The sequence below is a fragment of the Trachypithecus francoisi genome, unplaced genomic scaffold (genome assembly GCF_009764315.1).
Source record: "Trachypithecus francoisi isolate TF-2019V2 unplaced genomic scaffold, Tfra_2.0 Lachesis_group9, whole genome shotgun sequence".
Classification (NCBI taxonomy): Eukaryota; Metazoa; Chordata; class Mammalia; order Primates; family Cercopithecidae; genus Trachypithecus; species Trachypithecus francoisi.
The window spans coordinates 9,943,957-9,964,555 of record NW_022681474.1 but is presented as its reverse complement, the minus strand read 5'-3'; the positions used below and the strand labels follow the sequence as shown (position 1 = coordinate 9,964,555).

General features: G+C 42.6%; 1 protein-coding gene across 3 annotated transcripts in view; it reads right to left on the bottom strand.

Annotated features, from left to right (window-relative positions):
* SFMBT2 (Scm like with four mbt domains 2) overlaps positions 1-20,599 on the bottom strand; it is a 259,882-nt gene that overhangs the window by 113,530 nt on the left and 125,753 nt on the right. For 2 of the 3 annotated variants that reach the window (XM_033208309.1, XM_033208308.1), the window contains exons 5-7: positions 12,537-12,625; positions 10,491-10,737; positions 3,246-3,343 (exon numbers count right to left, since the gene is read on the bottom strand). In XM_033208309.1, the coding sequence (XP_033064200.1) occupies positions 3,246-3,343; positions 10,491-10,737; positions 12,537-12,625 (434 nt within the window). The remainder of the gene's footprint in view (positions 1-3,245; positions 3,344-10,490; positions 10,738-12,536; positions 12,626-20,599) is intronic. The other variant, XM_033208311.1, reaches the window with a different exon arrangement.

The following is a 20,599-nucleotide window of genomic DNA, read 5'->3' as shown; positions in this document are numbered from 1 at the left end:
AATGATCTGCCCGCCTCGGCCTCCCAAAGTGCTGCAATTACAGATGTGAGCCACCAACGCCCCAGCCAAAACCTCTGATTCTTGAGACAAATGATAGCTCACCTAAAATTCTACACCCACACAAACTATCAATAAAGTATGGATAAGATAGACCTTTTTAGCCACTTTTAGTGAGAAGGAAATGTAGACAGCATTTTATCATCTTTGCAACCTATGGACAGAATGCCGAAGTCAGCCAGACCAAGACTGTTAACAATATTCAGCTTATTTTGACTACACTAAAGAGATTCCTGAGTTGAGTCCTAAGCTGCCTGGACAAGATGAGAACATTCATCTCACTGCAAGGAAACACTGAACTTCAGCCTGCTCCTGAGAGCTAAGCTGTAAAATCAGAAAACAAGAAGCAACCGAGCACTGCCCACATTTCTAAGGGATGTGACCTCCAGTACTGAGAGTTCATGCTACAATATCAGTAGAAGCAAGTGTGGGAACCCCTCATCTTCTCAAGATTAGCTCACGGACCAGGTGCAGTTGCTCACACCTGTTATCCCTGCACTTTAGGAAACCGAGGCAGGAGGATCACTTGAGCCCAGGTGTTTGAGATCAGCCTGGGCAACACAGTGAGACCCCATCTGCACACACACACACACACAAATCTAAAAATTAGCTGGTATGGTTTGGCTGTCCCCCCCCCACTGAATCTCATTTTGAACTGTAGTTCCCATAATCCCCACATGTCATGGGGATGCAACTGAATCATGGGGACGGTTTCCCCCATGCTATTCTCCTGATAGTGAGTAAGCTCTCATGAGACCTGATGATTTTATAAGGACCTTCCCCTTCGTCCGGCTCTTATCTCCTTCCTGCTGCCATGTGAAAAAGGATGTGTTTGCTTCCCCTTCTGCCATGATTGTAAGCTTCCTGAGGCCTTCCCAGCCTTGCTGAACTGTGAGTCAATTAAACCTTTCCTTTATAAATTACCCAGTCTCAGGAATGTTTTCGCTAACAAGCGTGAGAACAAACTAATACATTAGCTAGGTGTGATGGTGCATGCCTGTGGTTCTAGCTACTTGGGAGGCTGAGACAGGAGGATGGCTTGAGCCTGGGAGCTTGACACTACAGCGAGATATGGTCACCTCACCCGCACTGCACTCCAGCCTGGGTGGCAGAGTGACACCCTTTCTCCAGAAAAAAAAAAAAAGATTAGCTCACGACTTCACCTACTGAATCCTCATCTACTCTGAGGAAAAGCAAAGCCAGTTTGGTGCCCAGACCACATCCAGCTTTCTTCCCTCTTCGGAGCAGGGAAAGGGCCCTCTCTGAACAATGAGGATGGTACCCACTTCCTGTCCTATCAACAGGACTCAGCATCCCACTTAGGGAAGCATACGCAGGCAGGACCACCACAAAGAGAGGCACGGGCAGGACCCACACAGCTGTGAGATCCCGGGTGCCCTGGCCCCGCAGGGAGGCAGGCCTGGGGCTGCGGCGGGGGCTTTGCTGGCCTGGCAGGTCTGAGGCTTAGATCAGAGGGTGGGCATCTGTATTCTTCCGCTGGCTCCCTCCTTCAACTCCTCCCGTGTGTGTATAAGGTGCTTCAAAATAAAATTTATTTTTTTAAGGGTGAAGGATGTGACTGGATTTGATTCACATTTGAATATGACTGAGGCCACGGTGAAGAGAAAGGGGCGGGGGTGACGAGGGCAGGCTGGCTCTGGTGCGGGTGGCAGAGCTGAGAGGTCCAACATTAAAGGCTGTTTCTCTTGATCCTTTTTGTATGGGCAGGACAGTATGAAAGGAAGGAAGAAGAAAAGGGAGAGAAGAGGGAAAGAGAGCAAGAGAAAGACAAAGAGGAGGAGAGAGAAGGATTTGGTCAGTGAGGCAAAAAATAACAACAACGCCCACCATAACTGCCGGCCTCCCTGTCAGTCAATATCGTGCTAACAGTGTATTATATTTACACTGTTCCTCCAGTACAGGAGCCCCCAAACACTGTAAAAATCATCATTCAGTTAACGTCAGGACATAATTACATGGCTAAGTTGAGGAGGAAGTCTTAAGAGTCCAATTTTACAAACAGGGGAAGTACTGAACAAAAGGGTCAATGATTTGCCACGACTGCTTAAAAGGCTGAGTGAGGACTCGGGTGTCCATAAAATCCAGGAAGCCCACGTCCCCTACTAAATCCTTAAACTCCTGCTGTATGGGGTGTCCAACCACCACATTAAGTACATCTTCTATATGAAACTCCTATGACTCTGCAGACGCGTGCCACTCCAGGGCTGGGAGGCAACTGGATGTCTGCCCATCACAACCACATTGAGAACTGTCCAAGGATGCCAATGGTGCTGGGTCACCACCCACACTCGTCGGGCTTGTTTTATGATTTCCTTGGATGAACCTGAATGGACCATCCTTATCCAGAACCAATATTCTATTTCACTTAAGTGTGAAGTCTAATTTTTGAAGTGTAAAGAACTTGGTAGCCATTTTGGTGGAGATGCATTTCACAAGCCCTTCATTTTCATGTGAGCACCTGGTGGAAGGCCTAGTACTTAGCAGAACCTTGGGACATCAAGAAAATTGAACCACCACAAGATGCACCATTTTCTCTCATTTTTACTAAACGTCAAAATTAGACTTGCTATATTTTCTTTTGTTTCTGTTGCAGGAAGTGAGGGGGTGAAATATTTCCATAACAATATGCTACAAAGAAAAACAGTGAACCTAAACAATTTTAATCAGCATCTTATAATATGGGTCATTATGAGAATTATTTTTTTAAAAAGCAACATGAAACAGACAAAATCTTAAGCATTTAAAATGTAAACTGGTTAAGAAGGTGCCTTTTTCAAGTGGAAAAGGATTTGGTATGGAAAACTTTTTTTTATTTTTATTTTGGAGATTGAGTCTCGCTCTGTTGCCAGGCTGTACTGCAATGGTGCGATCTCAGCTCCCGGTAACCTTCGCCTCCCTGGTTCAAGTGATTCTCCTGCCTCACACTCCCGAATAGCTGGGGTTACATGCGCACGCCACACGCCTGGCTTATTTTTGTATTTTTAGTAGAGACAGGGTTTCACCATGTTGGCCAGGGTGGTCTCGATCTCCTGACGTCAGGATCCGCCCATCTGGGCCTCTCAAAATGCTGGGATTACAGGCGTGAGTCGCCGCACCCGGCGGGAAAACTTTGTAGATGGTTTTATTCTCAAAAAGAGTAGATACATTGCTAAGAATCAACATCTTACCTTAAATACTTCCATTGGAAGAGGAAATTTGGCAGCATCAATAAGGGATTTTTCCAGAGTACATTTCCATTCAGAGGCCATCTTCAAAGGATAGATTTCTGTATCAACAGCAAATCACAGAAGAGTTGAAGGACTAACACGTTCTGCCGGGTGGCCCTTTCCTGCATGTTAATTCCCAAGCTTTCCTGATACCTCAGCACGGTCAGTGACCGTGAGTGCTCACACCCCCTACCCGCCGTGAGCAGCCACCTGCTGAAAGAACTTTCTGAAATTAAATAGCAACTTGGGATTCTGCTGTCAGAAATGAAGAATAAACTTAACAGACCTCTTATTCAGGGAACATTTGTATGCATTTAGTTGGCATTCTGTAAGTAATTTAATGGTATTAATCACATTAGCAAAAACCTTCAGTCATCCATGGGCCAAAATTCCACATATCACCTAGGAAAGCAATGTCCACTGATGAGGAACTTTTTATCTGATACATTTCTAAACTACAAACGACTCTACTCCGGCATTTGCGGTTATTACAACATATTTTTCACTAAATCTCTAAGCTCTCATCTGCTAAAAATAGTCCCTGTAAGTCAGAAAATTATTAAAAGGTAAATTAAAATTTACCAACCAAGTTTAATATTTACACTGGAAATGTTGCTTAACACACCGCATGTTGCCCATATTTTTCCCCAGGCGGTGGGAGGGGGGGCAAGATTTACAGATGGAGGTTATAGAGTCTAAATGCAAAATTAAAAAGAAAAAAAAAAAAACTTTGAGCACTGTTTTTACCTATTGCTGAAACTGCAGGAGAATTTTATGGCCTGATCTCAACAGATTTAAGACCTTATCAAAATAGGATTTGCAGAAGCCCTCACTGGAAGTAGGTATGTTTATGCCTTCACTATATCAACCCAGGCTACTTCAGACAGACGCTTAGGATGTGAATATGAAATTAAGCACAGTTAAAAGGTAACATTAAACCTTTGGGACTATATTTTTAATTTCTTGCATGTCTGCTTTTTAGCATGAAGCCATCTATTTTGATCCTCATTGCTTTTGAACTCACCTTGAGCTTTAAGCCCCCGTTTCAGCAGTTTATTCAGTCATAATTACGCTACCAGAACTAGCCAAGCCATCAGCGCACCGCCCGAAGTCATTGTTACTTACACAAAGACACACAAAGGGTAATTCACAACCACACATCCTCTGCGTGTGTGCATTGTCTATAATCCTTTCTAGTGTTTCCTGTCTGCTGAACTTTTTTTTTCTGGTTTGGCTTTTCTAAATTCTTCTTAGTAACTAACGTAATTGGGAACACTCAGTGGGGTCTCAACACACACTTCTGCGGAGACTGAAAGAACGGGGTCTCTGACGTCCACGGTGAGAAGGGGGCACTCAGGAAGACACTGCTTATCACAGGGTCCCCAAAAGCAGGTACAGGGACCAGTTCACAGAGCCCCCCACAAGCTGCTCCATGAGGGCGAGAGGGACACCTGTGCACTTGGGCAAGCTCCTGGGCACTGAATCCAAACCATAGAGAAACAGGAGGCCACTCAGCAGAGCCCGGGGAGCAAAGCCCTGAGGACACCAATGCAGGATCAGGAGAGAACCTGCCAACAACAGGCTGGAGCTCCTGACGGGACAGGGACCATGAACACACGCCTGTTTCCAGCAAGTCGGGTAGGCAGACGGAGAGTTCAACCTGGGCATGGTAGGAAAAGGACCAGCTCACAGAAAACAATGGGGATTTCCAAAGCCTGCACCAAAGAAAGAATTTGAAGACCCAAAAGGCACAGAAAAGGAAAGCGTGATCTACCTGGCTGGCACCTTTGGCCTCTTGCTTCGGAATTAGGACTAGTTATACCCTTGACCCTTGATGGTGGTCTCCGAGTGGGGGAGGGATGCCCTGAGACAGAGGAGAGGGTAAAAGAATGGTCAAACAACACCCTCATTGAGAGGCCGAGGCAGGTGGATCACTTGAGGTCAGGAGATCGAGACCAGCCAAGCCAACGTGGTGAAATCCCACCTCTAATTTAAAAAACAAACAAACAAACAAACAAATTAGCCAGTGTGGTGGTGGGCACCTGTAATCCCAGCTACTCGGGAGGGTGAGGCAGGAGAATCGCTTGAGCCTGGGAGGCAGACACGGCAGTGAGCCGAGATTGTGCCACTGCATTCCAGCCTGGGTGAGAATTTGTCTCCAAAAAAAAAAACCTTAAGTCCAGGAGGAATGGAAATCCAACATGACCAGGGTTAGATCTAAGCTATGAGAACTCATGGAGGGGATGCCCCGGCCCCAGTGGGGTTGCCTGCACGCTGGCCCAGGAAGGCGGACCAACCAAGTCATCTCTGAAAAAATGAACTCCTCTGTCCACCGGATGCCATCTCTCCTCCTCCACACCAGAGACAAAGGTAGCAAGAAGCCCAGGTGCCAGGTGGGTCCTGCCTCTGTCCTACAACCTGAAGATTCTTTGTTTTCTTTCTGATGGTGTTAAATCCTGGAATGAATCCAGCCCACAGCAAGGCAGATTTCTTTCATGACAAGGTGAAAATCAGCTGCAGTTTTGACAGCCTGACACAACCGGCAGAGAACAACAGTCCCCGCGTGCATTCTGTGAGATGGAGGCACGCTGGTTATACTGGCAAATTAATGGACAATAAATAGTACCATTCAAAGAACATCGACCATTTTCTTAAAATGATCATGTTGCAGGTAACTGAATAAAGTACATCATGCCAGTTTCTGTTTCTGGGAAGGTCGTGAGCAATTAAAACATGTCCCGATTCCTCTGAAACCAGAAGCCTACGAGAAAAACGAGGCAATCTCCTTTTGTGCAAGGGTTTGGTGGGGCATTTCCTATTAAGTGCCACAGGACGCAGGAAAGCATAACATAATCATCAATAAACAAAGGCCTATAGAAACAACCCTTCTTTTATCCACCTCCCTCCAAAAAACTTCTGCATCTTCCTGCTCCTCCAGATCCTACCCAGTGAAGAAAGATGAGTCTGTGTTGTTAAGAGATAGTAAACGTCAAAGAAAAGTGTTGTGGACTAAATGTTTGTGTCTCCTCAAACTTCTTACTTGAAGCCCTAACCCCAAAGGGATGCCTTTGGGAGATTAGAGTTAGATGGGGTCATGAGGGTGGGGCCCTCAAACGAGATCTGTATCCTTAAAAGAAGAGACACTAGAGTTCTCTCCTGATCTACTATGTGAGGACACAGTCAGAAGGCGGCTGTCTGCAAACCAGGAAGCGAGCCCTCCCTGGACCTCAACTACACTGGCACCCTGATCTCACACTTCCAGCCTCCAAATCTCTGAGAAGTAAATGTTTGTTGTTTTAAGCCACAAAGCCTGTGGCATTTAGTTATGGCAGCTTGAACAGATTAATACAGTCCAGCTCACTTTTGGACTAAGTAACAGTTCAGGCAGGAAGTATTTAAGTTGGATTCAGAAACTTCCTAACTCCAAGAACCATCTAAAACAAGCACTTACAAAAAAAGGGGGTGGGGGGTGGGGGTGGATAAAATAATTTTGAAGGAAAAAAACAAGGGAATAAATTCTAGATATAGAGAAGAAAAAAAACCTCAAAAAGTTTCATCTCCTTAGCATCTACAAGAATATCTAAAAATCTATCTTATTTTCTAAACATCCCGAAATAGGAGAGCAGTGGGCTTCTTAAATGACCCTAACCTTAATGACCTACTTACACTCCTTAGAAAAGCAAAGTATAACCTTAAGACTCTGATCACAGATTAAATGTCTAGAAAAGGCCAATCTCTTGATATACATTATACCACTCAGCAGCAGCCCAGCAAGATATCCTTATCCCCATTGTACAGGGTAAGGCGACTTCTTTCCCTTCCTCCTTCCCCAAGCGCCAGAATGCTATTTCCTCTGATTCAGGGCAGAAAGAGAAAGGCTCAATGGCCCTATGTTTCTCAGAGGTGGAGAGTATAAAATCTAGTCTCTTTTCCCAGGTATTTGAAGGCTAACTTCGTAGCTACTTTCTATGACCCATTTCTCTTTTATTTTGCTGAACAGTTGAGAAATCTGTGCCCTCTGAAGAGTAAAATGAGGGCCATGAGGAGTGGCTCATGCCTGTAATCCCAGCACTTTGGGAGGCTGAGGTGGGCCGATCATCTGCGCTCAGGAGTTCAAGCCCAGCCTGAGCAACATAGTGAGATCCCATCTCTACAAAATAAGAAATTAAAAAAATGAGCCAGGGATGGTGGTCCATGCCTGTAGTTCCGGCCACTTGGGAGGCTGGGATGGGAAGGTCACTTGAGCCTGGGAGGTTGAGGCTGCAGTGAGCTGAGATCATGCCACTGCACTCCAGCCTGGGAGATAGAGCGAGACCCTGCTTCGAAAATAAATAAATAAATAAATAAATAAATAAATAAATAAATAAAATGAAAAGTAGGTAAAACTAAAGGATGATTATTTTTAACAGTGGTGGTGGTGGTAGTGGGAGCATACAGCAGACGGTCCTGGCAGCAAGGAAAAGTTCGCGGGGAGTATGCTCATCTCCCCTGCACACTCCCCTCCCACTGGACTTCTCCCCATCAGTCATGGAAGCAGAACACTTTCCAGTGACTTCATGGTGTTTGGAAAAACGAGAAAATCAGCCTAGTATTTTCCATGCAGGTATGAAGTTTTATTCTCACCTAGCTTCCAGTTAAGGAAGTGGTGCTACCACGTAAGTTACACAAGTCACTGTGGGACTTGAAATCAATTTCAACAAATCCAAAGTACTAGAATCTGTCCCCATGAGCACAACAGGGGTAGTAACAGCCTCTCTTCCTGGGGATGCTGTTCTGCTGAACGATGCAGCAGAATCCAGTTTCCATCTTGAAACCACTGGATCTGAGGAACTCAAAAATCACACTTTGAGTGTCCTGTCACTTTTTAGTTCTTCCTTCTTGTACATAACCTTTCCTGCTGGTGATTTAAATACTGGGGAAGTAAGTTCTTGAGGATGAATGGCTTTTCCAGAATCTTTTTTTTTTTTTTTTTTCACGGGGTCTCACTCTGTCACCCCAGGCTGGAGTACAGTGGAGCAATCTTGGCTCACTGCAGCCTCCACTCCCGGGATCAAGCGATCCTCCCACCTCAGCCCCCTAAGTAGCTGGGACTACAGGTGCATGCCACCACGCCCAGCCAGGTTTTTCTATTTTTTGTAGAGATGGGGTTTCACCATGTTGCCCCAGCTGGTCTCAAACTCCTGAGCTCAGGCATGAGCCATCATACCCTGCCTGTTCCAGAATCTTCAGGGGCCCCCAAGAACTCTCCAGTTAAATGAACAACTAATCTCCAGAAAATGCTACGACAAGTAAACACAATTTATTCATATATTATAAAGATCCCAAATTATCGAAAGAGGGAGATGGCTCATAAGCGAATATTTCCTAAGCTTCCACGGAGGCATATTCCATTGCCACTTGTGAGCGTGAGTCCCATAACTTCCCAGGAAAGAAACATCACCGAGAACATAAGAAGCCACTAGTCATCCTTTGCTTTGCTATAAATTTGTACACTGGCAAGTAGATATTGCTCCTAAAATTTATAAAGCAATTAGATACTAAGCGGAGATTTATACACACAACTTTACGCACAAAGTAAATTTTTCCTGCTGGGTTATGAATCCCAGGGCAAACCCAGGCTTACATCCTTCCTCACAACACGACAGGCTCTTTGTTTGTCATCAGAGTCAAAAATTACTCAGCATAGAGATGGAGGTGCTGGCTGCTTCTCAACATTTTGACGGCAATAATACTAATAAAATGCCACGTTACACGTCTCTATGCCTGTCAAACTTAATGCAAATGCAAACACACGGGACACAGGACCAGGAAGTGTTTTCAATTAAAGCCTTTGAGTGACAGAAAAGATAAATATGACTCCTCTCCTTCATGTACTCAAGACTAATATCGGCAACTAATACGGGAGGAAATTCTCTGGTGATTTTAATAAAGCAAAGAGCCACGTCCTTACTCCAAATATACCTACAAAACTCACCGGAATGAAGATTACCAATTTCTGAAAAAATATGTATTTCTTCCTTGGCATCTCTAATTCTACAAGAATCCAATATTTCTGTTCTGAGGTTTCCCATTCAAAGACTGATAAGAGGAAGCAGCAGGGGGAGTGGGGTGGAAGGGGTCCAGGCCCAGCACCTGGGAATCTGAATTTCACTGCCTGTCCCCTAAAACGGGGGACCTTGGACAACTAGCTGAACTCCAGTCTCAATTTTCTCTGCTGTGAAACAAAATTCACAACAAACATGCAGCACTTTTTTAGAATCAAAATAAACAATATACCAGATGTAAAATCACCTGGCACATAGTAAACATTCAAGAATGGTTATTTTGTAAATACTGAGTTTTTAACTAGGTAGGTATGACAGAGAGCATAAGGCATGATTCTTCCCAATTAAGCCTCTGCAAAGCCATTTGACAGTGCATTTGAAGCTAACTAAAATCTTATGTGCCAGGAGAAAACATGATGATCTATCCACTCAGCACTGTTTCATGGTCAGACTGGACTGTAGTTTGGAGATGGATGGATGGATGAATGGATGGACGGATAAACAGATGAATGCTGGATGAATAGGTGGATAAATAGATGAATGCCAGATGAATAGGTGGATAAATGGATGGTCGGATAGATGAATGCCGGATGAATAGGTGGATGAATGGAAGGTCAGATAAATAGATGAATGCTGGATGAATAGGTGGATAAACAGATGAATGCTGGATGAATACGTGGATAAATGGGTGGCTGGATAAAATAGATGAATGCTGGATGAATAGGTGGATGAATGGATAGATGAATGGAAAGATGGGTGGATGAGTAGATGGATGGATTGGTGAATGGACAGAGAGATGGGTACACAGATGGACAGAGATTTTGGGACCTACTTACAAGACTATCAAAATTCCTAAAGAAGAACACGGAGAATATGCTCAAGTCTCAATCTACTGTGTCTTTCCTTTCTGAACCAGTGATTCCCAAGGAACTAGATCAATTTCCCTAAGGCCCCCAACATTGCTTTTTCCTTTGAGAACACTATTGATTGAGGTCTTAGGTTTTAGTCTCTATGGAAAGCATTGTGAAGTTAAAGTGCTTAACATTCACATACCCAGATATAAAAGATACCAGAGAGCTCATACATTTTCTAGAAACACACCCAGGAAAACATCACATCTTTTTCTAAAATACTTTACAGCAGCAAACGCTTTGGCCCTTACCTGAAGGTGGGTCCATTCTGTACTTATTCTCTTGACACCAACCAACTGGTCGAAGTCTGTAATCCAAGTAAAACAACCACTGGTCATAGGATTCAGTGTCCTCCAATCCCACATAGCGAAGGCGTAATCTTCCTCCAACATTTTCAATCACACTAACTATCCAGTACTGAAAAGGGCTCTGGGAATCCTGAAGTTCTATTAAGGAACCAACTGTAATGAGGTCTATAGGGCCTTTCCCTCGCAGAGGCTGTTTAAACAGAAGCAAAACTCCTTATTTTAAACTTTAGTTTAAGGTTCTCATGGAAACAGATGACAGCAGAAGATAATATTTTTTCACACCATCATCCAAGGTACTGGCGAACAGTCTAGCGTTCCCTCCACCCCATCCTTGCCCAGCCCACGCCCCACCCCTTTCCTTTCCTCCCTCCCACACATCCATGTACCCCATTCCACATCCAACAACAAAAAAATCACAAGTCAATAGAAAATAACAGTTTATGCTAAGTTCTCACCAAACAAATCACCCTTCCCAGATAAAACTGCTTTTGTTAACAATCAATATGCTTTCAAGAAGAGTTCTACCCAAATTTGCCTGGATCTAGAAAACATGTGGTAGCAAACGGTTTACTTTTACAATGGACAGATATTTTCTAATACGGAGCATTCAATTTACACCATGACTCTTTCCCAGACATTCATCTTACTCTACTGGCCGCTACTCTAATGACCAAGATGCTCTCATACTTTGATTATGTAATGAAGGCACGAGTGTGTGCTGATAACATGTCGAACACACAGTAATGATCAGCTAAATTAGACTACTATGTAAAATTATTTCTACACTTAACCTGATAATTGGTTGAGATAATTTATAATTACTGCCCCTTGTAAGAAACCTTCTTAGCATATGATAGCATATGAAAAGGGTGTTTGTTCAGCCAGCTCTAAAGGCAAATATGCTTTAGAAAGTTAACACAGTGAGACAATTTGTCCTTTTTGAAAGGATGAACTATCATCATTTTGATTTGTTAATGAACAATTAAAACAGTAGCTCTAAAGATATATAACAAATACATCAGGCAAAATCTTCACAAAATAAAACCCGTTAACTATATTAGACAATGACGTTCTAAAGTGTCAATATGATTTATGAAAAGAGGGAAAGTTTATGGTTAAGAGAATATGATACTGTCAAAATCCACACCTGATTAGAGAACATGATACTGTCAAAATCCACACCTGATTAGAGAATATGATACTGTCAAAATCCACACCTTATTACATATTACTTGTTGTTCACTAAGTTTTCCCCTTTTAGGGGCATTCTTAAGAAAAACAGACTAGGTAATTCAATAATTACTTATGACGCAGTGCCTTTCTCTTCCTGTACTATTATATAAATATAAACACTAAATATAAATACCAAAATGTTTCATCATAAAATTATTTTCAAATAAACCATCAAGATTTCAGGTTAAACTATTTCTTTTCTTCAATATATTAAAATTTCCTTGGCTACACTGAAATACGATCTGCCATTCCTCCTCTTGTTTTTACAAGAGAAGTTAATTCAATTATTGGTTAATGTGTGTATGTTCAAATCTTGGGGTTATGCATCCGAAATAGAACATTTAATGGAACCACTTATCCATGTACTCCAAGAGACTATATTAGCACATACATAATCTTGTCACCTGTTCAAAACAGTTATTCTACAGGATGTGATTTATATTCACTCATATAGGAAAGAGGCTTAAAGATATAGGACAGCAGGAAGACATCCTGGCACACTGTGATTTAAAAATTGGATTCGCATAGAGCGAATTTTTCCATTTGCTGATTGCATCACAGGGGAGGTTTCAGCAATGCCATTCAAATCAGTCACCTAAGTTATTTAGGACAAAACAGGAGGGGAGGCTATTTGGATGGCAGTGTCTGCGGAAAGCACGCATGTGCTGAAGGATATATGCAAAGGTGCTGTCAGGTCTGAGCTCACGTAACTGGGGTGCTTCAGAGATACATTAGATGTATAACAACAATACATACACCTTCCAGGAGGTTGGCGGGTGCTGTCCTCGAACCGGTCAAGTCACGTATGAGAAATTCTGTCCAGTCTGTGTACTTCTCTTTGATTGCTGGCAAGACAAAGGAGGAAAAAAAAAATCACTTCAACACAGCAGCTAAGTATCCAATCAAATTAAAATCACAGCAGTTTTCTCTATGTAGGTTTGATTTCAATGTTTTTCTTAACCTTCATCACCAAGCTTAAGTCAATACTAAACTTTCATCATCATGCTTAAGTAAATACTAAAATTGAGACCGAAAATATGTCTCTAAGTAGTGACTTGACACGTACCACATGCCTGGGCACCAAGGAGATGAAAGAATCCGAAGTCTTACAATCTATTTAGAAACTTTTCACAGATCACAAAGAAATTCCAAAGTATACAATTCAGGAGGTTCCAAGAAGAGAGAGAGCAGTGAGGCTAGGGAAATGAGAGAAAGGCTTTCCAGGTGGGAAAATCAAACCAGGCCCTGAATTAACATGAAAGGTTTATACAGTTGCAGAAGAAGGAATCTGCAGACAGAGAAACGGGCACAAAATAACAAGAGGGGTGGACTGAAGGTGAAATGGAGAAATAGAGAAACGGGGAAAATAAGTAGTCCCCTCCATATCCATGGGTTCCCCATCTCTGGGTTCAATTCAACCGAGTATCAAAAACATATGGAAAAAAATGCATCTTTACTGAACATGTATACTTTTTCTTGTTATTATTCCCTAAAAACTCCAATGTAACAACTATTTACACAGCATCTATGTCAACAGGCGATTTAAGGTCTGCAGGAAGATGTGCATAGGTTATGTGTGAGCCATACTACTTTCTGTGTGAGACTTGAGCATCTGCAAATTTTGGTATCCTTGGGGGTCCTGAAGCCAGTCCCCCAGGGGATCCCAAGGGACGACTGCACAGTAAACAGACAGGCTAAGGCACACTCCAAGTGCACAGCACTGGGAAATAATACTGAGTGGTAGGAACAAACTATGGACAGTCCAGGAAGTCAACACAGACGTTTAACAAACAGAACATCTCTGTATAAAATGAACCCAGCAAATAGTATAAGGGTTTGAATGGAAAGAAAAGAGTCTAAAAGCAGGGAAACTGAGGCTGCTTCAGTTATCTAAGTAGAAAAGTGATAGGACTCAAAATAGGGGTGACAGCCCTGTGAATAAGGAAGGAATGTATCTGTGGCCTCCTCTGAAAAAGAAATATCAGACTGTGGAGGGCAACATTCTACAAGTGCTCGGAACCCAAGACCTGAGAAAAGCGTATCTCCTTGGCATGTCTCCCAAGCGACAGATCTCCAAAGGCCTCACTGGGCTACACCCGCATCCCTGAGGGACCTGAGCCTTCCAAGGGCACCAACAGATGGATGTGCAAAGTCAGCATAAATGACAGCAAGACCCTAGCCCCAGATTAACCACTCACCACAACTGGCTCTCCCTGTGGGCAGCCCGGGATCCACCCAGGACTTTACTCAGCCCCCAGTAAAGGTCCAAGACCCAAGTAGTTTGTGCACCGTTCAGGTTCTTCAAATGCTTGCTGCAACCCTCCTGGCTCAAACCTAAAGCAGTGAAATGACTATAAAAGGGAAGTTGGCAATAAGGGTGTGGGGCAGATCTGGGCCCCAACGGGGGTTCCAGCAGCACTGGATGCATGACTTTGAATAATTTACTCAATTTCTCTTAGACTCTTTTCTAGCCAATCAAAGGGTGCCAGGTTGCTAACAATATTTTGCTTCTAAGGGGTGTTGTAAGGACTAAAGGAGAGACATATGCAAATAAAATATAACCAACCCAGGCACACACCAACCAATTAATAAATATTAGCTCTTGTTTTATTAAAAACATGTACTAAATTATTACATCTATCTTTGTAATCTGCTAGTTATTGATTATTCACACCCATGGTATCCAGACTGAAACTTCCAACGAGCTTTGGCAGAACTGCCAGTAGAATGGAGGCCAACATACAAGCCAAGCAGTGGCCAGACCTGCTGCTTCATCACTAATGTGCCTCTCAGTCAACATCCACCCACGCCCAAGGACGATCATCAGACCAAAAGCAAAACCAGCATGCACAGAACTCAGGCAAACAAGGCTGAGTCCAGCTTTACCTTACACGGCAATGTCCTAGCCTCACCCCACTTAGAATAAAGAATAACTCATCTGTCCACTTCTATCACTACATTTTTTTCTCAAATAAAATGTCACCTTCCTTATTTTATACATACATACTCACATGGAAATACAAACACAAAAAATACTGTATGCTCGGCACTTTGGGAAGCTGAGCATAAAACTGTGTTCTTGTGTTCTCTTGCTTCGTTATAAATGTAGTCATCATTTTTCAAATGCTACACCCTTTTCAAAAGTGGCCCTCGTGCATGGCTAGGGTCACTGAGACGAAAACAAAGATACACAGGCCAAATGAACTAAAATCTGGACTCACCCTATGCTTTACAAAGACCTTTCATTTACCCCCTCTTGTTTTGTTCCTCCTAACAATGCTAACAGGGGCTTCTTCTTTACTAACTCTTGCCCAAGTTCACAGAAAAAAACTAGAAAGAGCGGCCAGGTGCGGTGCCTCACACCTGCAATCCCAGTACTTTGGGAGGCCAAGGCGGGTGGATCACAAGGTCAGGAGTTCAAGATCAGCCTGGTCAATATTGTGAAACCTCGTCTCTACTAAAAATAGAAAAATTAGCCGGGTGTGGTGGCAGGTGTCTGTGGTCCCAGCTACTTGGGAGGCTGAGGCAAGAGAATCGCTTGAACCCAGGAGGTGGAGGTTGCAGTGAGTCGAAATCATGCCACTGCACTCCAGCCTAGGCGGCAGAGCAAGACTCCATCTCAGAAAAACAAAACAAAACAAAAACCTAGAAACAGCCTCAAGCCCCCAAGTGTTCAGAGCCCAATCTCACATGGAGTCTCTCCACTAGATTCTCTGATTCTCCAAAGCTTTTGCCAACAGAAAAACCAGTAATTTACATTGCAGGCGTGATGGAGATAATATGAAAATGACTCACAAAACTTTCAAGATTGGGACAAAATATACAACTGTACCCCATAAATATGCATTTCATATCTCATTACAAAAGAAGAACAATTATTATAATGCAGTGATAAATGGTCCTGTGCCTAACACAGATCGTCTATATCCAACTACGGGAAGAAAGCTCTATTTCCCACAGGGTTGTTTCTAACATGCGTATGATGCAAGTTCATGTTTAAGTGAAAATTTTTAAAACATGCAAGCACCCTATGAAGTCACTGCACAATGCTGAAATTTAAATTGTCCAAGTAAAAGCAGCAAGGGAGCTCCAGGGAGAGCTGACATTTACATCTTACGAGCCTCAAGTTCCCAGAAGTCCTATAGCTTTCCTTTATATGTGTCTGCACAAGACTCAAGCAATCTTTTACGAGTCAGACTATCTAAATGAATTGCTCTCCATGAAAGATGTCTCTATAAAACCACAAACGTACACAGACCACTTTAGGTTAAAAAGCAGAAAAGAAATGTTCTCAAGAATCTGGCTAATTTTATAAGAAAAACTGCATCAGTCAACATTTAACTCTCAAAGCTCTAAATGTTCAAATGTACCATAAACCTATTACAATAAATATTGCCATAAAATAAAAACTAAGTATAATCAATTCACAATTCCGAGTCCATGGAGTTACCTTAACCACTGATTAATTCAGTTAAATTCTGGTAAATAAAATTTGCCTCGCAATTCTTTAGAATTCACTGCAATGAAAGCTAATTGGTATTGTTTAGTGTGACCATTAAACTTCTAACTCGAAATTTTAAAACTATGAACTTTATTCTGCAGCATGTCTCTCTTCCAAGACTCCAACTCAGCACTCTCAGCTGTAAGCCAAATCCTTGTCTATGATCATGATCTTATTCTTCAAATTGAAGGACCAATCCACACATGAAACATCGCGAAACTCAAAACCTGCCCTGCGCCCAACAACGGCATCAAAGGAGAACTCTACAGCAGGAAAGAAATGATCAGGGAGAAAAACACTCCGCAATTTCAGGTGGAGGAAGGTTTATCCACAACTTGGTAATCATTGCTCCATGCTTTCAGCTGATAAAGGCAAACTCCTAGAAAGTCATAAGAAACAAACAAACAAAAAAATCAGAAACTTTTTACCACATTCTCATGAACATTTTTTCAAGGTTTTACTTAGTTATAATATTATACAAGCATTCCACTATACCTTTTAAAAATCCAAGTTCCATTCCACTAATGCCCCACTTGGAGAGGTGCCCACATCACAGTGAAGGAAGGAATCATGAAGTTACGTTTCAGAACTCAAGTTCTGAGCTTGAGTTACACACACATATGCTTCCTGAGGACATGTAAAGATGGACCCAAATCCCACAAATGCTTTATTAGGACTATAAAGCTGCCGAGCTGGACATGGTGGCTCACACCTGTAATCCCAACACTCTGGGAGGCTAAGGCAGGAGGATCTCTTGAGGCCAGGAGTTCAAGACTATCCTGGGTAACACAGCAAGACTCCATCTCTACAATTTTTTTTTTTTTTTTTTTTTTTTTACTTAGCTGGGCATGGTAGTGGGTGGCTGTAGTCCCAGCTGCTTGGGAGGCTAAGGCAGGAGAATGGTGTGAGCCCAGGAGTCTGGGGCTGCAGTGGGCTATGATCACACCACCGCACTCCAGTGTGGGTAACAGAGTAAGAACATGTCTCTAATAAAAGAAAAAGAAAGCAAGCTATCTACAAATCGAGTCCCAGATAAAGGCAGAAGATTAGCATCACTTTTTCAGAAATTGGGGAAACACCACTCATGTTGGATTTCGAGCCCTATCAAGTGCACATAACGTAGAGTCCGACGCTGCACCTCTCAGGGACACGACCTGTATAGACCGGGCTGTGGTACAAAGCCCGTGGTCAGGGCTGCCCATGCAGGCAGATGATGAACAAGGAGACCCATGCTGGGGTCAGGAGGACAAACACTGTTGGCCCAGGCTCCTCAATGCCTTCCCATGTCACAGTAGAACAGACAGGTCTGCTGAGACCAGCCACCCCATGCCTACCCATTCTCTGAGAGATGGGGAGAGTAATTAGAATGAAGAGAAAGGCCATTTTCACTCAAACCCACTCTAGCCCACAGGAAGGGAGTTCAAGTCCCATCTCGATGTGATAGCATTTAAACACAAGAGTATTTCATTTTTTGTTGTCTTTCTGGGCAATTTTCTGAACTTACTTCCAATCAACCCTTCTTTGAATTCATTCCGTGGGTCACAGTTTTAGTCTGCAATGTTTCTTTCTTGCTTCTGGTAGTTCCTTCCTTCTAAAACCTTTTCTTTAACAAGATGCCCTTTTCAAAACCTCTCATTACAGTAATGAGAGGTGTTTCTCTTCCCCTATTCCCCGGGTCCTCTCTGATTCCTGGGAGCTGTTCTGTTGTTTCTTCATCTCATCCTGCCCTCTTTGATCAGAAGCTTTCTTTGGGTGTCTAGCCAACAATGGTCATGCATCATACTTAAATATGAGACAACAGAAACCCTGGAGAGGCTGGTGTCCTGGGCAGACGGGTCTGACTCAGAGAGCAGGCACTGGAGTAATTCCCCTTCTAAGAAGCTGCCTTCCAAACTAGCAACAGGGGTTCTCCCTAGACAATTCAGTCCACTTTTTCAGAGATGAGGCAGAGGGATAAATATCTGGCTTCTAGTCCTTGGTTGTAGCCACGGCAGGGGTGGAAGAAGGACAGAATCCATGAAGTGATCTGACTATAGGTATCCCACGGAACCCTGTGATTTTCAGCCTCACATGGGACTCCCACCCACTCGGCATTCAAAGTCTCCAAAGTGGGCCTCCCCAGCTGCAGCTCCCACGCTAATTTGGTAGTCATGGAGCCTTATCAGCATCCAGGCTGCCAGAAACATTGTGAAATCCCTTTTCCATGCTGGTGGCCTTTAAGTTCTTTGTGTTGTTGGTATATGTACTTTTTATTTTCTCACTACCATTTTAATGGGGTCTCTGGAGGAAAAAGAGATAAATAAGAGTGCTTAATCCACCGAAACTCCTCCCAGCTCACAAGAGAACCGAGCCTTCTCTCAAGGAGATGTCAGGTAGAGCAGCCTTTGACTTCTCAGGGGACGACTTTTTTAACATTGACTTTGCTAAAGGAAAAGGGAGGCAACAGCAGACTTCGAATGATAAAAGGAAACACTTGCTCTTACTATTAAGAAAAAAGGATGACAGAGTTCTTTCCCTTGGAGATTTGTAAAGGAGAACCTACATTAATTTTTCATATAAGGTTCAAATTAGATTGTTCCTACAAACAAAAGGATAGATCATAAAATGATTCAACAGGATTGACAAGCTTCTAGTGCTACCTACTACTGGGGTTCAAACACATAGATAAAAGTGCTGCTGTCTTTAATAATGAATGTAACCCAGATGAAGATATAACTTGTGAAGAATGTCAGAAAAATTACACTTACACACACACACACCCCTTAGTACCTGTCATATAAAGATTTTTGGAGGACAAGTTTCATTTCAACCTTTCAAGACTCTTTCAGTTGTAAAAATACACTTGTATGATTGAGAAAAGAAATAGTAACTTTTTTTTGTAAAGAATAGGAATTAGGCGGGGCGCAGTGGCTCATGTCTGTAATCCCAGCACTTTGGGAGGCTGAGGGGGGCGGATCACCTGAGGCCAGGAGTTCAAGATCATCCTGGCCAACATGGTGAAACCCAGTCTCTACTAAAAATACAAAAATTATCTGGGCATGGTGGCAGGCACCTGTAGTCCCCCAGCTACTAGGAAGGCTGAGGCAGAATTGCTTGAACCTGGGAGGTTGCAGTGAGCCGAGATCGTGCCACTGTACTCCAGGCTGGGCGACAGAGCAAGACTCCATCTCAAGAAAAAAACAAAAAAAGAATAGGATTTAACAAAGACATGATCTAAGAATTGTTGGAAGCAAACGACACAGCCCTATCACAGTGATGACATTAGGGTGAAAGGAGAAAAACAAGGTATATGAAACTCAGAATAATCCACATCATATGAATATTTAATATTTATGCCACAATCATTAAAACTGTAGACAGCATTTATGCACACCCTTAAGAAGGCCTTTGTTACCTACCATTCTTTCTATTCATTGCTTAGGGCTTTCTTCAGGGTTGGAAATGAGCACAGGAGAGTTGCCGTTGGCTGATACTAGCTCACTACAGAGTCATACATGATTTTTAATGGCAACTGCTTCATTAGGCAATTGTGAGAATGAAATGAGAAGGTAAACATAAACTTCCTAACACTTTTTACTCAAGTACAGTATCAATCCTTGTAAAAAGTAAATATTCTTTGATGATGCAATATTACCGAAGAATACTTAACTATTCATTCAAATGTTTATTTAATACTGTTTGTTTTGAGAACAGCATATATAAAATATTTTAAACTGGTGTTTTCATTATAAGCTAACGATTTCCTACAATCCAAAATTAGCTTCTAAAGGCCACGCACAGTGGCTTATGCCTATAATCCCAGTACTAGGAGGTCAAGGTGGGAGGACTGCTTGAGCACAGGAGTTGGAGACCAGTCTGGGCAACATAGTGACGCTCTGTCTCTTATTTTAAAAAAATAAATAAATTCAAGAAAAGCAAAATTAACTTTTAGTAAACTTGTACATCAGGTCATGGATATAAAGTTATGGTCACCAGCATAAAATCATAGAGCAATATTAATTTGAAAAATTATGATTAGAGTAAAAATTCCTTCCAGAGTATGACGATCCTTAATAGCCTTCTAGTCTCTTACTTGCCCTCCCTAACGATACTAATGCTAGTTTTGTCACCATGATCACATCTTAAACATCTGCAAACTGGTACCAAAATGAAGTATCTCTCACAGAAAATAATGTCCAGGGTAAACTGTCACAGGAATCCAATCCATTTTTAGCTTCAATTCCCTTTCCTCGCATTCTTATAAAACCAATCACTTGTTATATGGCAGTAAAAGGCAACCTCTCTGGTTAAACTTAGCAAAAAACACTCATAACACAGC